Genomic DNA, 15,402 nt, shown 5'->3' on the forward strand with positions numbered 1-15,402 from the left:
CCCATGATGGAAAAGAAAAAAGAAAAGATTCATCAGACCAGGCCTCCTTCTTCAGTTGCACCCTGGTCCAGTTGTGATGCTAACGTGCCAATTTTAGGTGCCTTCTGTGATGGACAGGGGCACCCTGACCGATCTGTGGCTACGCAGCCCCATACACAACAATCTGCGACACACTGTGTGTTCTGACACCTTTCTATCAGAACCAGCATTTAATTTTTCAGCAATTTGAGCTTCAGTGGCTCTTCCGTTGGATCGGACCGCACGGGCCAGCCTTTGTTCACCAGGCGCATCAGTGAGTCTTGGCTGCCATGACCCTGTCGCCAGTTTGGTGGTTTTCCTTCCTTGGACCACTTTTGGTAGCTCCTGACCACTGCAGACCAGAAACACCCCACAACAGCTGCAGTTTTGGAGATACTCTGACCCAGTCGTCTCGCCATCACAATTTGGCCCTTCTCATAGTTGCTCACATCCTTACACTTGCCCATTTTTCCTGCTTCCAACACATCAACTTCGAGGACAAAATGTTCACTTACCTAACATATTCCACCCACTGACAGGTGCCATTGTAACGAGATAATCAATGTTATTCACTTCACCTGTCAGTGGTCATAATGTTATGGCTGATCAGTGTAAGCCGCTCACTAAAATATTTCTAAGCAATTTGTATGAATGTGGTTGTTTCTTTTCTATTTCATTAAAAATGTACCAAAAATTAATAAAAAACTCAAAAAATTTCCCTGAAAATAGTCAATCGTTTGTTTTTAATCTTACATTCATAGATAAACGGGGCTTCTGCCAGGGGCTGCGGTCCTCAATAGTGGCCAAAATAAAATACAATGAAAAAAATATAATGCTAACAGATTCCTTTCACATGCTTGTTGGATACACAATCAGTGTTGGAATATTAATCCTATATACAGTATGCTTTTCTTTTTATACATCCTGACGTAACTGCAGTCCTTCAACTCAGCTAAATGTTTAGAGGAGCCGTTAATACAGCTTGCTTATTCACTCGAAATTTGCCAATGTGGACTACAAAATATGCTCGATAAAAACGTTTCTGGTAGAGTGAGGCTACATATCATCTAAACATCCACAAGTACTTGTTTTTCCAACTTATGATGCCTGGAGGCTTCCCCCCCACTGCTAGTCACTTGTTAGCGCTGTTTTTCCACCATCACTCTAGAGAGGAATCATTTTCAGCTGTGTGCTAGCTGTGTCATAGTTTACTTCCTTGTAAAACGCTTTACACACGTTATAAATATTCACATCAAGACTTCACCTGTTCAGAATAGGAGGGGGGTATGTTTTAGTCAGGATACCATTTAGGGTTGGCTCTTTAGATTGGAGCTTTTAGACATGTGGAACTTTCTAATACCTTTTATTCTTGCAGGCAACTGACGTGAGGCTGTGATGTTGAAAGTTGAATTTAATACGATTTTACAACAGGAGCTGTTGAACTGATCGATTAGATACCTTGCCATTTTTCTGAGCTTACTGTATTCTGTTGTTATTATTGATGAAGCAAGTTTGACGTAAGTTGTATTTTATATAGAGAGCTTATTGCACTTGTAGCGGATGCATATTCTGACATTCATACAACAGCTTTGTATGTGTTGAATGTCCAGAAAAGCTTTATCCATGTCTTGGCTGATCTGGTTGCCTGCTCTGTGGCTCTCTTCAGCCCTCAGCCTGCTGATTCTCAGTGTAGTGGGCAGACAGAAGGGGCTGAATGTGGCTCAGGCGACTATGTGCTCCCACTGGGGGGCACCGAGTGGCAAGAGCCTCTCCCAGGATGGAGATGTGATTATCGGAGGACTTTTTAATCTGTATTATATACCTTCAGCTGTAGAGCAGGGCTTCACCAGGCTGCCACAATATGAACCTTGCACTGGGTAAAACTTTATCACTACATGTAGTTTGGTAGTCTTGTGGCTCATTATTTCGTTTTGTGGCTGCTCAATGTCTGTATTTGTCATATTTTTTGTCATGCTCTTATTTTTTAGATGAATACAGTTCATTATATAATTTAACCCTATGAAGTCTTGATCCAGAAAGTCGTGCAATGTTCATAGTACTTAGATTTTATCACAGGTCCATAAGTAAAAGAAAGGTTTGGAGTTTGATATAATACATCTATGTTGCTGTGTGTGTATTTTCTGGAGAATGTTTTTTTTTTTTACATTCATGTCACGATCGTTTTTTATTCTTCACTGATTAATGTAATTGTGTATTTATTCCCTCTTCCTCTTTCTCCTGTGGTCTCAGTTTAGAACAGGAGCCATTAAAATACTTACATGCCATGGTGTTTGCTGTGGAGGAAATCAATCGTAACAACACCCTGCTACCAGGAGTGAAGCTGGGTTACCGTATACTTGATAGCTGTTCCCTATACCCCTGGGCTCTGCAAGGTGCCATGTCACTGGTTGGAGGAGACGCACACAGCTGCAGCTTAACGGCCTCTACTCCTCGTTCTGCAGCTTATGAGCCTGAAGTGAAAGCAGGTACCTGATATAGTTTGGTATTCAGTTTACATTGGCTTTCTACATTAAAACAACAACTGCTATCAGTATGGTATAAAAGGTTGTCCATGTAATCACACGTCTAATGCCATCAGCAGGTGGTCGGCCTGCTTCTTTGCTCATTGCTGCTGCCTCGTCTACAACAGGAATAATAATGTCCAGCATCCTGGGGCCTCTATCTGTGCCAATTGTGAGTTTAATTCTCCTCACTAGGCTTTGATTGAAACAATCTACATCTCGAGGCTGATAAAAAAAATAATAACAGCCTCATTCCTGTAATAGCAGTGACAAAGTGATGTTGATGTGTCTTTGTTTCAGATCAGCTACTTGGCGAGCTGCCCCTGTCTTAGTGACCGGCTGAAATATCCTAATTTCTTCAGAACAATCCCCAGTGATATTTACCAAGCCCGGGCCATGGCACGACTGGCCACACGCTTCCACTGGACTTGGATTGGAGCAGTGATAGAAAACAATGATTATGGTCAGCTGGCCATAAAGGTGAATGTTTTTGTGATAGCACCATGCATTGCAAAAGTCATACATATTACATATATGTATAAACAAACTTGTGGTTTGACTTCTATATTTTAGGTGTTTCAGGAGGAGATTAAGGGGAAAGGAGTGTGTTTGGAATTCATAGAGACCCTCAAGGCAGAAACTATTGTGAGGGATGCAAAACGTGCAGCTCTGACGATTCAAGCTTCAACTGCGAGGGTGATTCTGATCATTTGCTGGTATACAGAAGTCAGGAAACTACTTCAGGAAATGGCCAAGAGAAATGTGAGCTGCTGGCATGAAAATATGTAAAAAGGTCATCTTTAAAACAAAGATATCTTCTAAAAACAAAATGTCTTATACAGGTGACTGACAGACAGTTTCTGGCCAGTGAAGCGTGGAGTACCAGTGATGATCTTCTGCAAGATCAAACCATCTCTAAGGTGGCAAATGGTGTTGTTGGTGTGGCCATTCGAAGTTCATCAATACCTGGATTTGAAAATTATCTAAGAAGTCTGCACCCAATTCATCGTCCTAATGACGATTTCTTGAGAGAATTCTGGCAAAAGGAGTTTGGATGCAGTCTTGTTTCTTCGTATTTCTCTTCACCCCTCAAACCAAGGACTGACCATCCATCCAATGTTTCTACTTCTCCTCCTGACAAGGCGTCTCTTCAGAAAGCTTCTCTTCCACCCTGCAGTGGGACGGAGTCCCTGGAGGGTGTGCAGCATCCCTTTACTGACACCTCTCGGCTGAGGGTGGAATATAATGTCTACCTTGCTGTTTATGCTGCAGCACACGCCCTTCACAGCCTTCTCTCCTGTACTGATGGAGACAGGGTTCTCACAAACATCTCCACCTGCTCCTCTCCAAAACAAATCAAGGCCATAGAGGTAAACACTATGATCAATTTGCCATCTCATCCAAATTATCCAGGTGTTAGAGGCCAAAGCTTTGATAATCTAAATAACGGTGATGGATTTCACCAACACTTGTTCCTTTCAGCTGCTGCAGCATTTGAACAAAGTGAACGTCACCACACCACAAGGGGAAATGTTTCATTTCCAAGGTGCCGACATTCCAGCAAAGTACGACCTTGTGAACTGGCAGAAAACCTCTGAGGGGCCACTCAAACTCGTCTTGGTTGGTGGTGTTGATGGATTTAACCTCCACCTTAACGAGTCAGCTGTTCAATGGAGCACAGGATCAAGTCAGGTTATGAATAACATGTTTTCTCATGGTTACTTTGTATTTTCTGATGAGATAAATCACCTTATATACAAGATAATTTCATAGGGAATACTTATTGGCTTTTCATTCAGGTCCCTGTATCAGTGTGCAGTGAGAGCTGCCCGGCAGGCACCCGAAAAGCCAACAGGAAAGGAGAACCTGTCTGCTGCTTTGACTGTATACCATGTGCTGCAGGGGAGATAAGCAATAAAGATGGTGAGGAAATTACCAATAAACATTCTTACTTGTCTGCTTTGGGTTCATTTGCACTTCAGCCACTTAATTTTATTCTCCTGTCTTCATCCGTCTTTCCTCTCCCAGGTTCCCTACACTGCGAGCGTTGTCCATCGGATTCCTGGTCCAATGTAGAACAAACTGCTTGCATCCCTCGCCAGCTGGACTTCCTTTCCTTTAATGAAACCTTGGGCATCACTCTGACCACAGCAGCTGTGTCTGGTGCTGCAGTGACAACAGCTGTGTTTGTGGTGTTTCTTTGCTACCGTCAAACACCCATGGTAAGAACCCAGTAATATAGAAAGTAATGTAAAAGAGAGGTTGCATATCAGTTTCTTTTTCTTGAGTGCTCCATATGTGCAAAAAGTATATCGTTTACATGACAACATTTTTCTCTTTTTCATCTAAAGGTGCGAGCCAACAACTCAGAGCTGAGCTTCCTGCTTCTTCTGTCACTGAAGCTCTGCTTCCTGTGCTCGCTGGTGTTCATTGGTCGTCCGTCAGTCTGGTCCTGTCGGTTGCAGCAGGCCGCCTTTGGGATCAGCTTTGTGCTTTGTGTTTCCTGCCTCTTGGTCAAAACCCTCGTAGTTCTTGCTGTTTTCCGCTCAGCCAGGCCTGGTGCTGAAACCTTGATGAAGTGGTTTGGTCCTGGTCAACAGAGAGGAAGTGTCTGCTTCTTTACCTCTATACAGGTGTGAATCTTTTTTGGTGATTAAGAGGGGTCAATCCATTTTACATTGAATAATAACACTGATAACACAATGTTTACCCTCCATATAGGTAATAATTTGTGCCACTTGGTTGTCAATAAGCCCTCCCGTGCCTCAACGTGATCTAGGTTTCCAAGGGTCAAAGGTCACTCTGGAGTGTGCCATGGCCTCTGCGGTGGGCTTCTCTCTGGTCCTTGGCTACATTGGCCTGCTGGCCTGCACCTGCCTCCTCTTGGCCTTTCTTGCTCGGAAACTCCCGGATAACTTCAATGAGGCCAAACTGATCACCTTCAGCATGCTGATCTTCTGTGCCGTCTGGGTGGCCTTTGTTCCTGCTTACGTCAGCTCTCCTGGGAAGTATGTTGTCGCTGTGGAAATCTTTGCAATCCTGGCCTCCAGCTACGGTCTACTTCTCTGCATTTTTGCCCCCAAATGTTTCATCATTCTTTTGAGGCCTGAGAAAAACACTAAGAAACAGCTGATGACAAGATAGATGGTCTTTCTTTAATGGGAGCATTTAACTCGTATTTTTCTGGAGGCCCTCAAACGTGTCCTGAACCTATGTCATGTCAAAGTTTATATGTGTTATGTTAATTCTACCTAATAGTCAATGGGTGTGGGTGGGTGTCGAGGGCACTGCTCTTATTTGGTTTTATTCTTATCTTTTAAACAGAACCTTCTCAGTCACCATAGGTAATCACTCATCCTCCATCTTTCAGATTACATGTGGTGTACCACAAGGTTCAATTTTAGGTCCACTTTTATTCTCTATCTAGCTTATATGCTCCCACTTGGAAATATTATTCATCATCACAATCTCTCTCACACAGATATGCCCTCCGCTGAGACCTGGTGACCAAAAAAAGCCTAGCTGCTGTATTTAACCGTCTAAACAATATTAAATGTTGGATGGCACAAATTTTTCTGCAGCTTAACGACTCAAAAACAGAAATCATACTCTTCAACCATCCCACCTCACACATCAATCTGATTGAAAGTTCCCTTGGTCCACTGTCTTAGGAGTCAATTTTTGATTCAGCTCTAACCTTCGAACAACACATGAAGAAAGTTGTCCAGTCCTGTTTTATTTAATTAAGATCCATTTCCAATATCAAACCAATTCTGTCACAAACCGACCTGAAAAAGTTATTCACACACTGATCTTATCTCGACTCGACTACTGTAATTCACTCCTTTCGGGAATCACCCAAAAATCCCTCTCTCGCATTCAACTGGTCCAGAATGCAGCAGCTAGGCTTCTTACTGGCTTTAACAGACGACATCTATCACCCCTATCCTTGCTTCCCTTCACTGGGCTCCCTGTCCGTTTTAGAATTTATTCTTGTTGACCTTTTTTGTTTGCATTGAGTTCTTGCCTTTTGTTGAATTTTCTAGACTACTCTCTGTTTGGCCTCACTGTTGAATGTTCTGTAATCTGTTTTGTATTCTGTAATCTTCCTGAGTTGTTGCCTTTGCTTTGTCTGTCAAAGCACTTTGTAAACATCTGTTTTTAAAGGTGCTATATAAATAAAATTATCATTATTATTATTACTATAATGAGGAACCATAATTACTACTACTGGATAATTGATATGTAGTTAACTGAAGGGTTGTCTGTAATGTTTAAATCATTATACTACTGTTAATAATAGCAATGTGTCTTATCAGTCCGGTATGTATGCAGGTATTTGTATTTACAACCAGCAATACCAAATAAGGTGTTTACCATACTCCTGACTATCAGTACCCAAGTTACACAGTTAATCACAACAGCAATACCATTGCCAATTCCTGTTTCAGTCACCAGTTTAAGTTGAGAGTGGGGGTATCCATGGCAATGTCCGATTGTGTCCTTATTTTACAAGTCTAAAAAAGAGACCTTTCATAATGTTGCCAAACAAAAACTCAGTCAGCCATTGCCCATCTGACCCCAGCTCTGCTCTGTGTGCCTTCTGTTGCCTGACATCATAATGAAACATTTCAATTTCAGTCTCTTATGAACATTATCAACTAGTCTTTGAGATATTAGGCTATCAGAGGTCATACCTTGCATTTTGGTGCATTGAAAAATGCTCAGTGCACCGTGTAGGTTAATTACGGTAGAAGGTAGTCTTCTATAAAAGAAAATAACTCTTCAAAACTTCCACTCACTATTTTCTTTCAAAATCAGAAGGAATCAGAATCCCAATAAACATACAATAGGCTGTTGTAAACAATTAACAATTAAAAAATTGTGGCAGTCACCCGTTTTCTGGTGCTTGCCATTGTTTCAATTTTCCCACTTAATTTTGGCTGAGTTGATCAGAGGGTTATTCAGTTCACCTGTTGCGCAGGGTGCGGGGGCTGGCTCCTAATGATTAACTGAGAGCAGCCTGGTACATTCCCCTCATGGCCAATCAGGGTGCGACGACGCCCTTTCCTGAAGGCTTAAAAGCGGTGGAATTGCACTCCCCGGTTTCATTCTGATCCTTCCTTGATTTGCCAAAGCAGCTCATATTATCAGCCAAGCATGAAACTCTGGTCTGTTGAGGCCCATATGAGATTCCTTTGCTCTTTTGTCTTGATTGTTTTAATGTTCCTAAATCCTAGTTTGGCGAAATAACAACAAGGTTACCTGCATCAGGGCAGGTTTAGTGCCATTCGTGCAAGAATATTGCTCGCCCACAGGCCTTGTTTGTTCTGTCCATTTGTTAATTTTCTCTAAAAAATCCTTTTTACACATTCCCACATTACATATTGCTATTTTCCGCCCGTAGTCCAGGGCAGATAAGTAAAAAATAATGTAAGCTAGCATGCCATACAAATGTATTGTGACTTCTGCAATCAATATACCTCTATTTTCACATTCTATAATAACTAAGCCAGTTAATGTGACTGACTGTTTGCAAGCCATAGAGGTGTAACATTATTTCTATTAGTCTAACAAAGCTATATTTACATGGAGGCTCACTTATAACAAAGTCAACCGTGAAGTAACATTGTTGGTTTATTTAGTGATAACTGGCAAAATAAAGTCACTGCTGCAGACCTCACGTAGCTAGTCACATGGCTTATCACGTGGCTTGTCACATAGCTCATGCCGTAGCTGGTCACGTAGCTTGTCACCTAGCTTCTCTGACGAAAGAGGTGACGTTGGGAGACTCCCGCTTGTTTTCTAACGTCATTGGTCATGGTCTCAGTAGGCAACGATCGACACAATCCTCTGCTCATTCAGTCTAACGCTGGCACAATCCAACCCCCATAAATTAGCACCTATAGCTATAGCTGGCAGGTAGCTTTAGCTAGCAGGAGCGGTGAGCTGCTGTTTCCATAGTGGGTATGGTGAATTTCCTTAATGCTGCAGTAGGTAAGATGGAGAAGAGAGCGGACTTTGCTTCAAAATTTGAAAGATTACAACCTCCAGGTCCCTCTCCCTCTCTCTCTGCGGCGCTCATTCCTGCCTCCAAAGCCCTCCCCGCAGAGGAGGCTGTCATGTGCGCGCAGACTAGTAACCACAGCAACCGAAGGAGCCAGATATACACTATGTAAAAACATGAAATGACAACAACCTACAGCTAATTCTATTTAGCAAAACCACCAACACTTAGTTTGCTAACAGAGACTGTGGAAAAAACTGCACCAACTAAGCAGTAACACACTGATGTTATGAACATTTAACCGTGAGAACACAGACATACAGAGCTATCAGCTATCAGCTATTCAGCCACTCCGGCATGAAACAATGCTGAACAGAAGCCACATTGAGAACAAGCTAACGTTAGCCGACTGCAACACCAACGTCACACGACATCACAGTAACCACAGACATCTTAGCAATGTGAAAAAAATACAGCAATGAAGCTGGAGTAATTACCTGTCGAGCAGAACTGTCTAACTTTTTTGTCTAACTGTCTAACGCATTTCTTTTCAATCCTTTCAGGTCTTGTAGCTCTCTCCACTTCGGAAATGCCGCTCCAATGTTTACTCTCATTTCATTTCTGTCTCTGTCCAACTCTTTCTTTTTAGCTTGCTTTTTCTCATTTGTCTTCTTCGGTTTAACAGTCTTTGTAGTATAAGCATAGTTGGCAATGGAGGAGTGGGCAGTTTTTTTATTCCTGGTGGTTGTTTTTAAGCCTCTGTGGACACAAACCGGCTGACGCTGCGCACACTGAAGAAATTAAGCTCGACCGTGTGAGCATGCGCAGAGTAGTGGTGCTGCGCAGCGTGTGATTGACAGCAGCCAGAGAGACTGCCCGGCTCTGATTGGTTGTGTGTTTCAGCGCGTTGGATTCTTACAAATGCCATGAGGAGCAGTAGGAGGAGCCAGAGGAACATGATTTTTGTGGGGGTTTTTTACAGACTATCTCTCTCATGTACTACTGCATGTTTAAAGTGACAGTTTGAGCAAATATGACAAAAAGTGAGTTTTTAATAATGTACCTACTACAGCTTTAAGCATAAAGAATCAACTTAAGCAGTGTTACAGTCGTTTTTGCTCACAGCTCAAGTATTTTGTTTTGACTTGTTTGTGTTTGTTGTTTACTTTTTGTATGCATCCATTTTGTCCAGTAGCAATGTACGGAATTATGCTTGTGTATGAGATCAAGTAACGTGTATTTCGGGTACATCCCTGGCATATTTGATTCTAGTTTTTCTCGAGTCATATTATTTTGGTTTTGTTAAAAATCATTTGAACGTACCACACTCAACTCAGCCCCAACATAGTTCCCCAAATCACAATACCCTGGCGCCACTACTGTCTGTGCAGGTAAAGGAATCTTTATTTATGTAGGTAAGCACATTTCAAACAGAGGCTTTTCAAAGTGTTTACATAGTCAAGAAAATATGAGAATGATATTTAGAACAATCAGCAATAAAAATCAGATTCAGATTAATTAATAGATAGGTAATAGAATCTATAATTCTACTGAACCAGGAAGTTATGTGATATTTACAACATTTAAAATGTTTTTAGATAGGTCAAATAGTAACACAAGGTCAAAGTTTTATTTATCTGAGATAAGCACATTTTAATTATACGACTGTATAACCATTTATTGCTTTTATGTCCATCATGATAAATTATATATTGCACTAATAGATTCAGGAGTTCATGTAATTCACTAATCCTTTCTTCTTCTGTGGTCTCAGTTTAGATGTAGAGTCGTTAAAACACATGTATGCTATGGCGTTTGCGGTGGAGGAAATCAATAGTAACAACACGCTGCTACCAGGAGTGAAGCTCGGCTATCGTATACTTGATACTTGTGCCTGATACCCCTGGGCTCTGCAAGGTGCCAAGGTACGCACAGAGGTGCAACCTTACAGCCTCTATGTCTCGCTCTGCAGCTTATGAACAATCCGGAGAGACAGCAGGTATGACATGCAGTAAACACTCGCTTTATCAACTTAATCAACAAATGATGTGCTTATAAAAAAGATTCTTCTTTTGTAATTATACAGTACATGTTTTGCTATCTGCAGCCGGCCAACCTGTTCCTTTGCTTATTGGTGCTGCCACATCTACAACAGGCATAATGCTGTCTAGAATCCTGGGGCCTCTATCTGTGCCAGTTGTGAGTTTCATTTCCTCCCAAAAACATATCTGATAAGACGCTGCGTTATACAATTTCCATCAGGAGGCTGTTTTGTTTTATGAAACTTGTAAATTCAACAAAATGAAAATAATCCATAAAAACTGTCAGAATGACAATTATGTGTCTTTCTCTCAGATCAGCTACTTGGCGAGCTGCCCCTGTCTAAGTGACCGGCTGAAATACACTAATTTCTTCAGAACAATCCCCAGTGATATTTACCAAGCCCGGCCCATGGCACGACTGGCCACACGCTTCCACTGGACTTGGATTGGAGCAGTGATAGAAAACAATGATTATGGTCAGCTGGCCAATAAGGTGAATGTTTTTGTCAGTACTCTATAAATTGCCTAAAAAACATCTCTTGATGTTTCCCATTTGTGAATAATACAACAGATACATGTATGAGATGCTTGGTGTTTTTGCTTTATGTTTCAGGTATTTCCGGATGAAATTCAGGGCAAAGGAGTGTGTTTGGAATTCTTAGAGACTGTCCGCAGAGAAACTAGTAGTGAGGGATGTCAGACGTGCAGCTCTCACAATTCAAGCTTCGACTGCGATGGTGATTCTGATCTTTTGCTGGTATACAGAAGTAAAGAAACTCTTTCTGGAACTCTCCAAGATTAATGTGAGCAACTAGCAAGGAAATTAAATTTCAATCAACAAAAGACATACAGATTTTAAAATGAAAATATCAGCTGTGTCTTGTTGTAGTTTATTTCCGTGTTGTTTGCTGCAGGTGACTGACAGACAGTTTCTGGCCAGTGAAGCGTGGCGTACCAGTGATGATCGCCCGTGATGAACGCCCTCCACAGCCTTCTCTCCTGCTCTGGTAGAGACAAATCTCCCAGAAAAACCATCTCCTCCTGCGCCTCTCATCAAGCCCATAGAGGTAAACATGATTATCAATGTGTATCATATCCACACAAATTCAGGTTCATAAAGTATTGATCAACTAAATATCTAAAATACCTTATTTGTATACAGATCAAAAAAAGTCAAAAGTTTCTTCAACACTTGTTACTTTCAGCTGCTGCAGCATTTGAACAAAGTGAACGTCACCACACCACAAGGGGAAATGTTTTATTTCCAAGGTGCCGACATTCCAGCAAAGTACGACCTTGTGAACTGGCAGAAAACCCCTGAGGGGCCACTCAAACTTGTCCTTGTTGGTCTTGTAGACGGGTCTGACCCCCACCTTAATGAGTCAGCTGTTAAATGGAGAACAGGATCAAATCAGGTAGTCAGATCAACAACTTGTCTCAACTAATTTCCGTTTAAATGAATGACCTTTGACAGTTTACAAGATTCTGCCATTAAGAACATGATCTAATGTTATTGTTCTTTTTTAGGTCCCTGTTTCAGTGTGTAGTGAGAGCTGCCCCCTGGGTACCCGAAAGACTGTATCTCATGTGCTGATGGGGAGATAAGCAATAAAACTGGTGAGGAAAACCTGTCCAAAATATGATCACAGAAACTCATGTTGCAACCTAACTGTGTGTTTCATTATCATTCCCCCTCTCTTCTTTATTTCCCTCTCCCAGGTTCCCTACACTGCGAGCATTGTCCATCTGACTTCTGGTCCAATGCTAAACGAACTGCCTGCATCCCTCGCCAGCTGGACTTCCTTGCCTTTAAAGAAACCTTGGGCATCACTCTGACTACAGCAGCTGTGTCTGTGTGGTGTTTCTTTGCTACCGTCATACACCTATGGTAAGAACCCAGAAGTAGATTGTTAAATGCATACCATATTCTAATGCATTTTGTTCTTTCAGTACTTTGTCCAAAAAATGGCCACGTTTCGTTTTGATTCACCTAAAGGTGCGAGCCAACAACTGAGCTGAGCTGAGCTTCCTGCTTCTTCTGTCGCTGAAGCTCTGCTTCCTCTGCTCGCTGGTGTTCATCGGTCGTCTGTCAGTCTGGTCCTGTCGGTTGCAGCAGGCCGCCTTTTGGGATCAGCTTTGTGCTTTGTGTTTCCTGCCTCTTGGTCAAAACCCTTGTAGTTCTCGCTGTTTTCTGCTCAGCTCGGCCTGGTGCTGAAGCCTTGATGAAGTGGTTTGGTCCTGGTCAACAGAGAGGAAGTGTCTGCTTCTTTACCTGTATACAGGTGTGAATCTTTTTTGGTGATTAAGAGGGATGAATACATTTTACATTGAATAATAACACTGATAATGTGTCATGGCCTCTGTGGTGGGCTTCTCTCTGGTCCTTGGCTACATCGGCCTGCTGGCCTGCACCTGCCTCCTCTTGGCCTTTCTTGCTCGGAAACTTCCTGATAACTTCAATGAGGCCAAACTGATCACCTTCAGCATGCTGATCTTCTGTGCCGTCTGGGTGGCTTTTGCTCCTGCTTACGTCAGCTCTCCTGGGAAGTATGTTGTCGCTGTGGAAATCTTTGCAATCCTGGCCTCCAGCTACGGTTTACTGCTCTGCATTTTTGCCCCCAAATGTTTCATCATTCTTTTGAGGCCTGAGAAAAACACTAAGAAACATCTGATGGCAAGATAGTTGTTCTGATTAAATGTGAGTGCAGACTCTTATACAGGGCGACGGCTGTGTCTCAGGCTGCAGAGCGGGTCAGAAGATAGACGGTTGGATCCCAAGCTCTTCCAGTCCACATGTCAAAGTACCCTGATTTAGAGGACAGACCGAACAGAAATATATCATTGATAACACATTGAATAACTTTACAGTTCCAATCTTACTGCATTTGATAATTCAAATGAATTGATAATTTAATATTATTCTGACATTAATACATGTGGGCATTAAAGGGGTCACACTTACACTCATGCAGGAAAGCCCCAGTCCATCCAGGAAACATGAATTCATGCAATTTAAGCAGCTTATGATCCTGTAATACTCTCTTTATTTTCCTCTTTAAATGCATTAATTAAAAGTTTAATATACAGATTTATATTTTTTAGTCACACCAATCGATGTAACAGGTTCTGCTTAACATTGTTAAAGTAAATATAACTGCAATTTAAGAACTTGAGCCTCTGAATGACTTACATCAGTAGGTGATAATATTGGAATCATATGTGAAATCAGAAATATCTGGTTAATCCAGTTAATTTATTGACCACTTTAAAGGAGGATAAGTTGACACCATGCACTGATCTGATCAAGCTGCATGTACTGAATAACAACCACTAGATGGAAGTATTATACCACGTAATAATGCTCTGACAAGTCTCAACTCGGTTTTTCCTTGGTGGACTTTTCATGTCTATGTGCAAGCGGCTGATGCAGCTGTGCAACATCTTGCTCATCTACCACTGTGAATGACTGGCATTAATTATTTTCAGACAATAATGCACGTCTACTTCTCTTCTCCATACAGTGACCTTACTGCAGCGCATGATAATTTATTCTGTCGTCCTAAAGTTTTGGATTTTGCTCCATTGAAAAACTAATTGTAATCTTTAATAAACACTTTAAAAAGAGGCAAAACAGCCGACAATTTCATTGTCCACAACATCTAAAAGACAATATGGAGAGAGTGGTTAAATAGAGCTGTGGAACAAGGGAACTACAATCACAATATATTTCTTAAACATACATTACAACAGTTTCACAGGTAGGGGATGCAGTACCCATATGACTAATGAGGTACAATTAACTCACTGCAATAATTTAAATGCTTATCTGACAGCTGTTACCATTAGGTAAATGGTTGCATTCAATAGTTGGCCTACTTGAATTGTGTAGGATGAGTGCGTCAAGTGCGGCCTTCACCTTACCATTTGCCAGTGCATGAGGAGCTTTACAACAGGTTGTTTTTGTCAGATCTGGAGTTTAAAATAAAACATACATGTTGTTTTGAAAAATGTATGTCAGGAAGTCAGTAATTATAATTTAATATGTTGGAGAAAGAGATGGCCAGCGCTTAAGTACTACACAACACTTTCCATCATGTAAAGGTTGACTAAAGAGATGTTATTATTTTAAGTAAAGACTAATCTCAATCTCACCATTTGACTCTGATTATCATGCACGTTCACATCTAGACATGATTTCAGTCCCTTTGGCTGCAATAAGGTTTATGTTGCTGCCACAGTAATGTTAATAAGAAGTGCAGAGTTAGTAGACAAAGCCTGTGTGAAATGCAAATGAAGGTTCATGCAATTCAACTGGATCTGTCACAGTGGGAATATATGGGATTATACATTTCTTAGGCTGTTGCTTGCATTGCTAACTTTGCTCCTAAATATGAATTTCATACATAACTGTATATCACTTTAATTCAGTTTTTCATGTGTGAGCTGTAATCTGCAAAACTACTAAAAAAGAACTACTTACACGTTCTCCCTTCTCCCCTCAGTGCCACCTCTCAGTTGCTGTGTAATGGGTGTAATTGCTTGTAAAATACACTGATGGAGGTGAGGAGTTGCACACCTGCGGCTTATCCTCTGAGATCAGATGACCATTTGCCCTTTTTGAAACCAATGCCGTCTCAGGCTTGATGTGCCTGAGGAAAGTCTGTCTTGCTTCCCCAACTCACTGCCTGCATGTTTTAGAGGATTTAGAAGTAATTTGAGGTTGATGAGCAGATAATTTGTAGTTGACACTGGAATAATACCTTTGTCTGGTTTTGCTTTTCACAATTGTACCATTGTTCTTGTATCTGAAGGA

The 15,402-nt window shown here is 41.5% G+C and overlaps 1 protein-coding gene and 1 pseudogene across 1 annotated transcript; both read left to right on the forward strand.

Annotated features, from left to right (window-relative positions):
• Positions 1–1,641: 1,641 nt before the first annotated feature.
• On the forward strand, positions 1,642–5,684 carry LOC138597413 (extracellular calcium-sensing receptor-like). Its single transcript, XM_069669010.1, has 12 exons — positions 1,642–1,895; positions 2,269–2,384; positions 2,621–2,712; positions 2,841–3,020; positions 3,114–3,302; positions 3,383–3,612; positions 3,718–3,910; positions 4,023–4,232; positions 4,340–4,463; positions 4,569–4,762; positions 4,892–5,173; positions 5,262–5,684. The coding sequence occupies exons 1-12, from the start codon at positions 1,642–1,644 to the stop codon at positions 5,682–5,684; spliced, it is 2,487 nt and encodes an 828-aa protein (XP_069525111.1).
• Positions 5,685–9,756: 4,072 nt separating this feature from the next.
• On the forward strand, positions 9,757–13,272 carry LOC138597414 (extracellular calcium-sensing receptor-like; annotated as a pseudogene).
• The last annotated feature ends 2,130 nt before the right edge of the window (positions 13,273–15,402 follow it).

This window comes from Semicossyphus pulcher, unplaced genomic scaffold (genome assembly GCF_022749685.1).
Source record: "Semicossyphus pulcher isolate SPU_LCO1_2020_fin unplaced genomic scaffold, fSemPul1.0.p SCAF_19, whole genome shotgun sequence".
In the NCBI taxonomy this organism is placed as follows: Eukaryota; Metazoa; Chordata; class Actinopteri; order Labriformes; family Labridae; genus Semicossyphus; species Semicossyphus pulcher.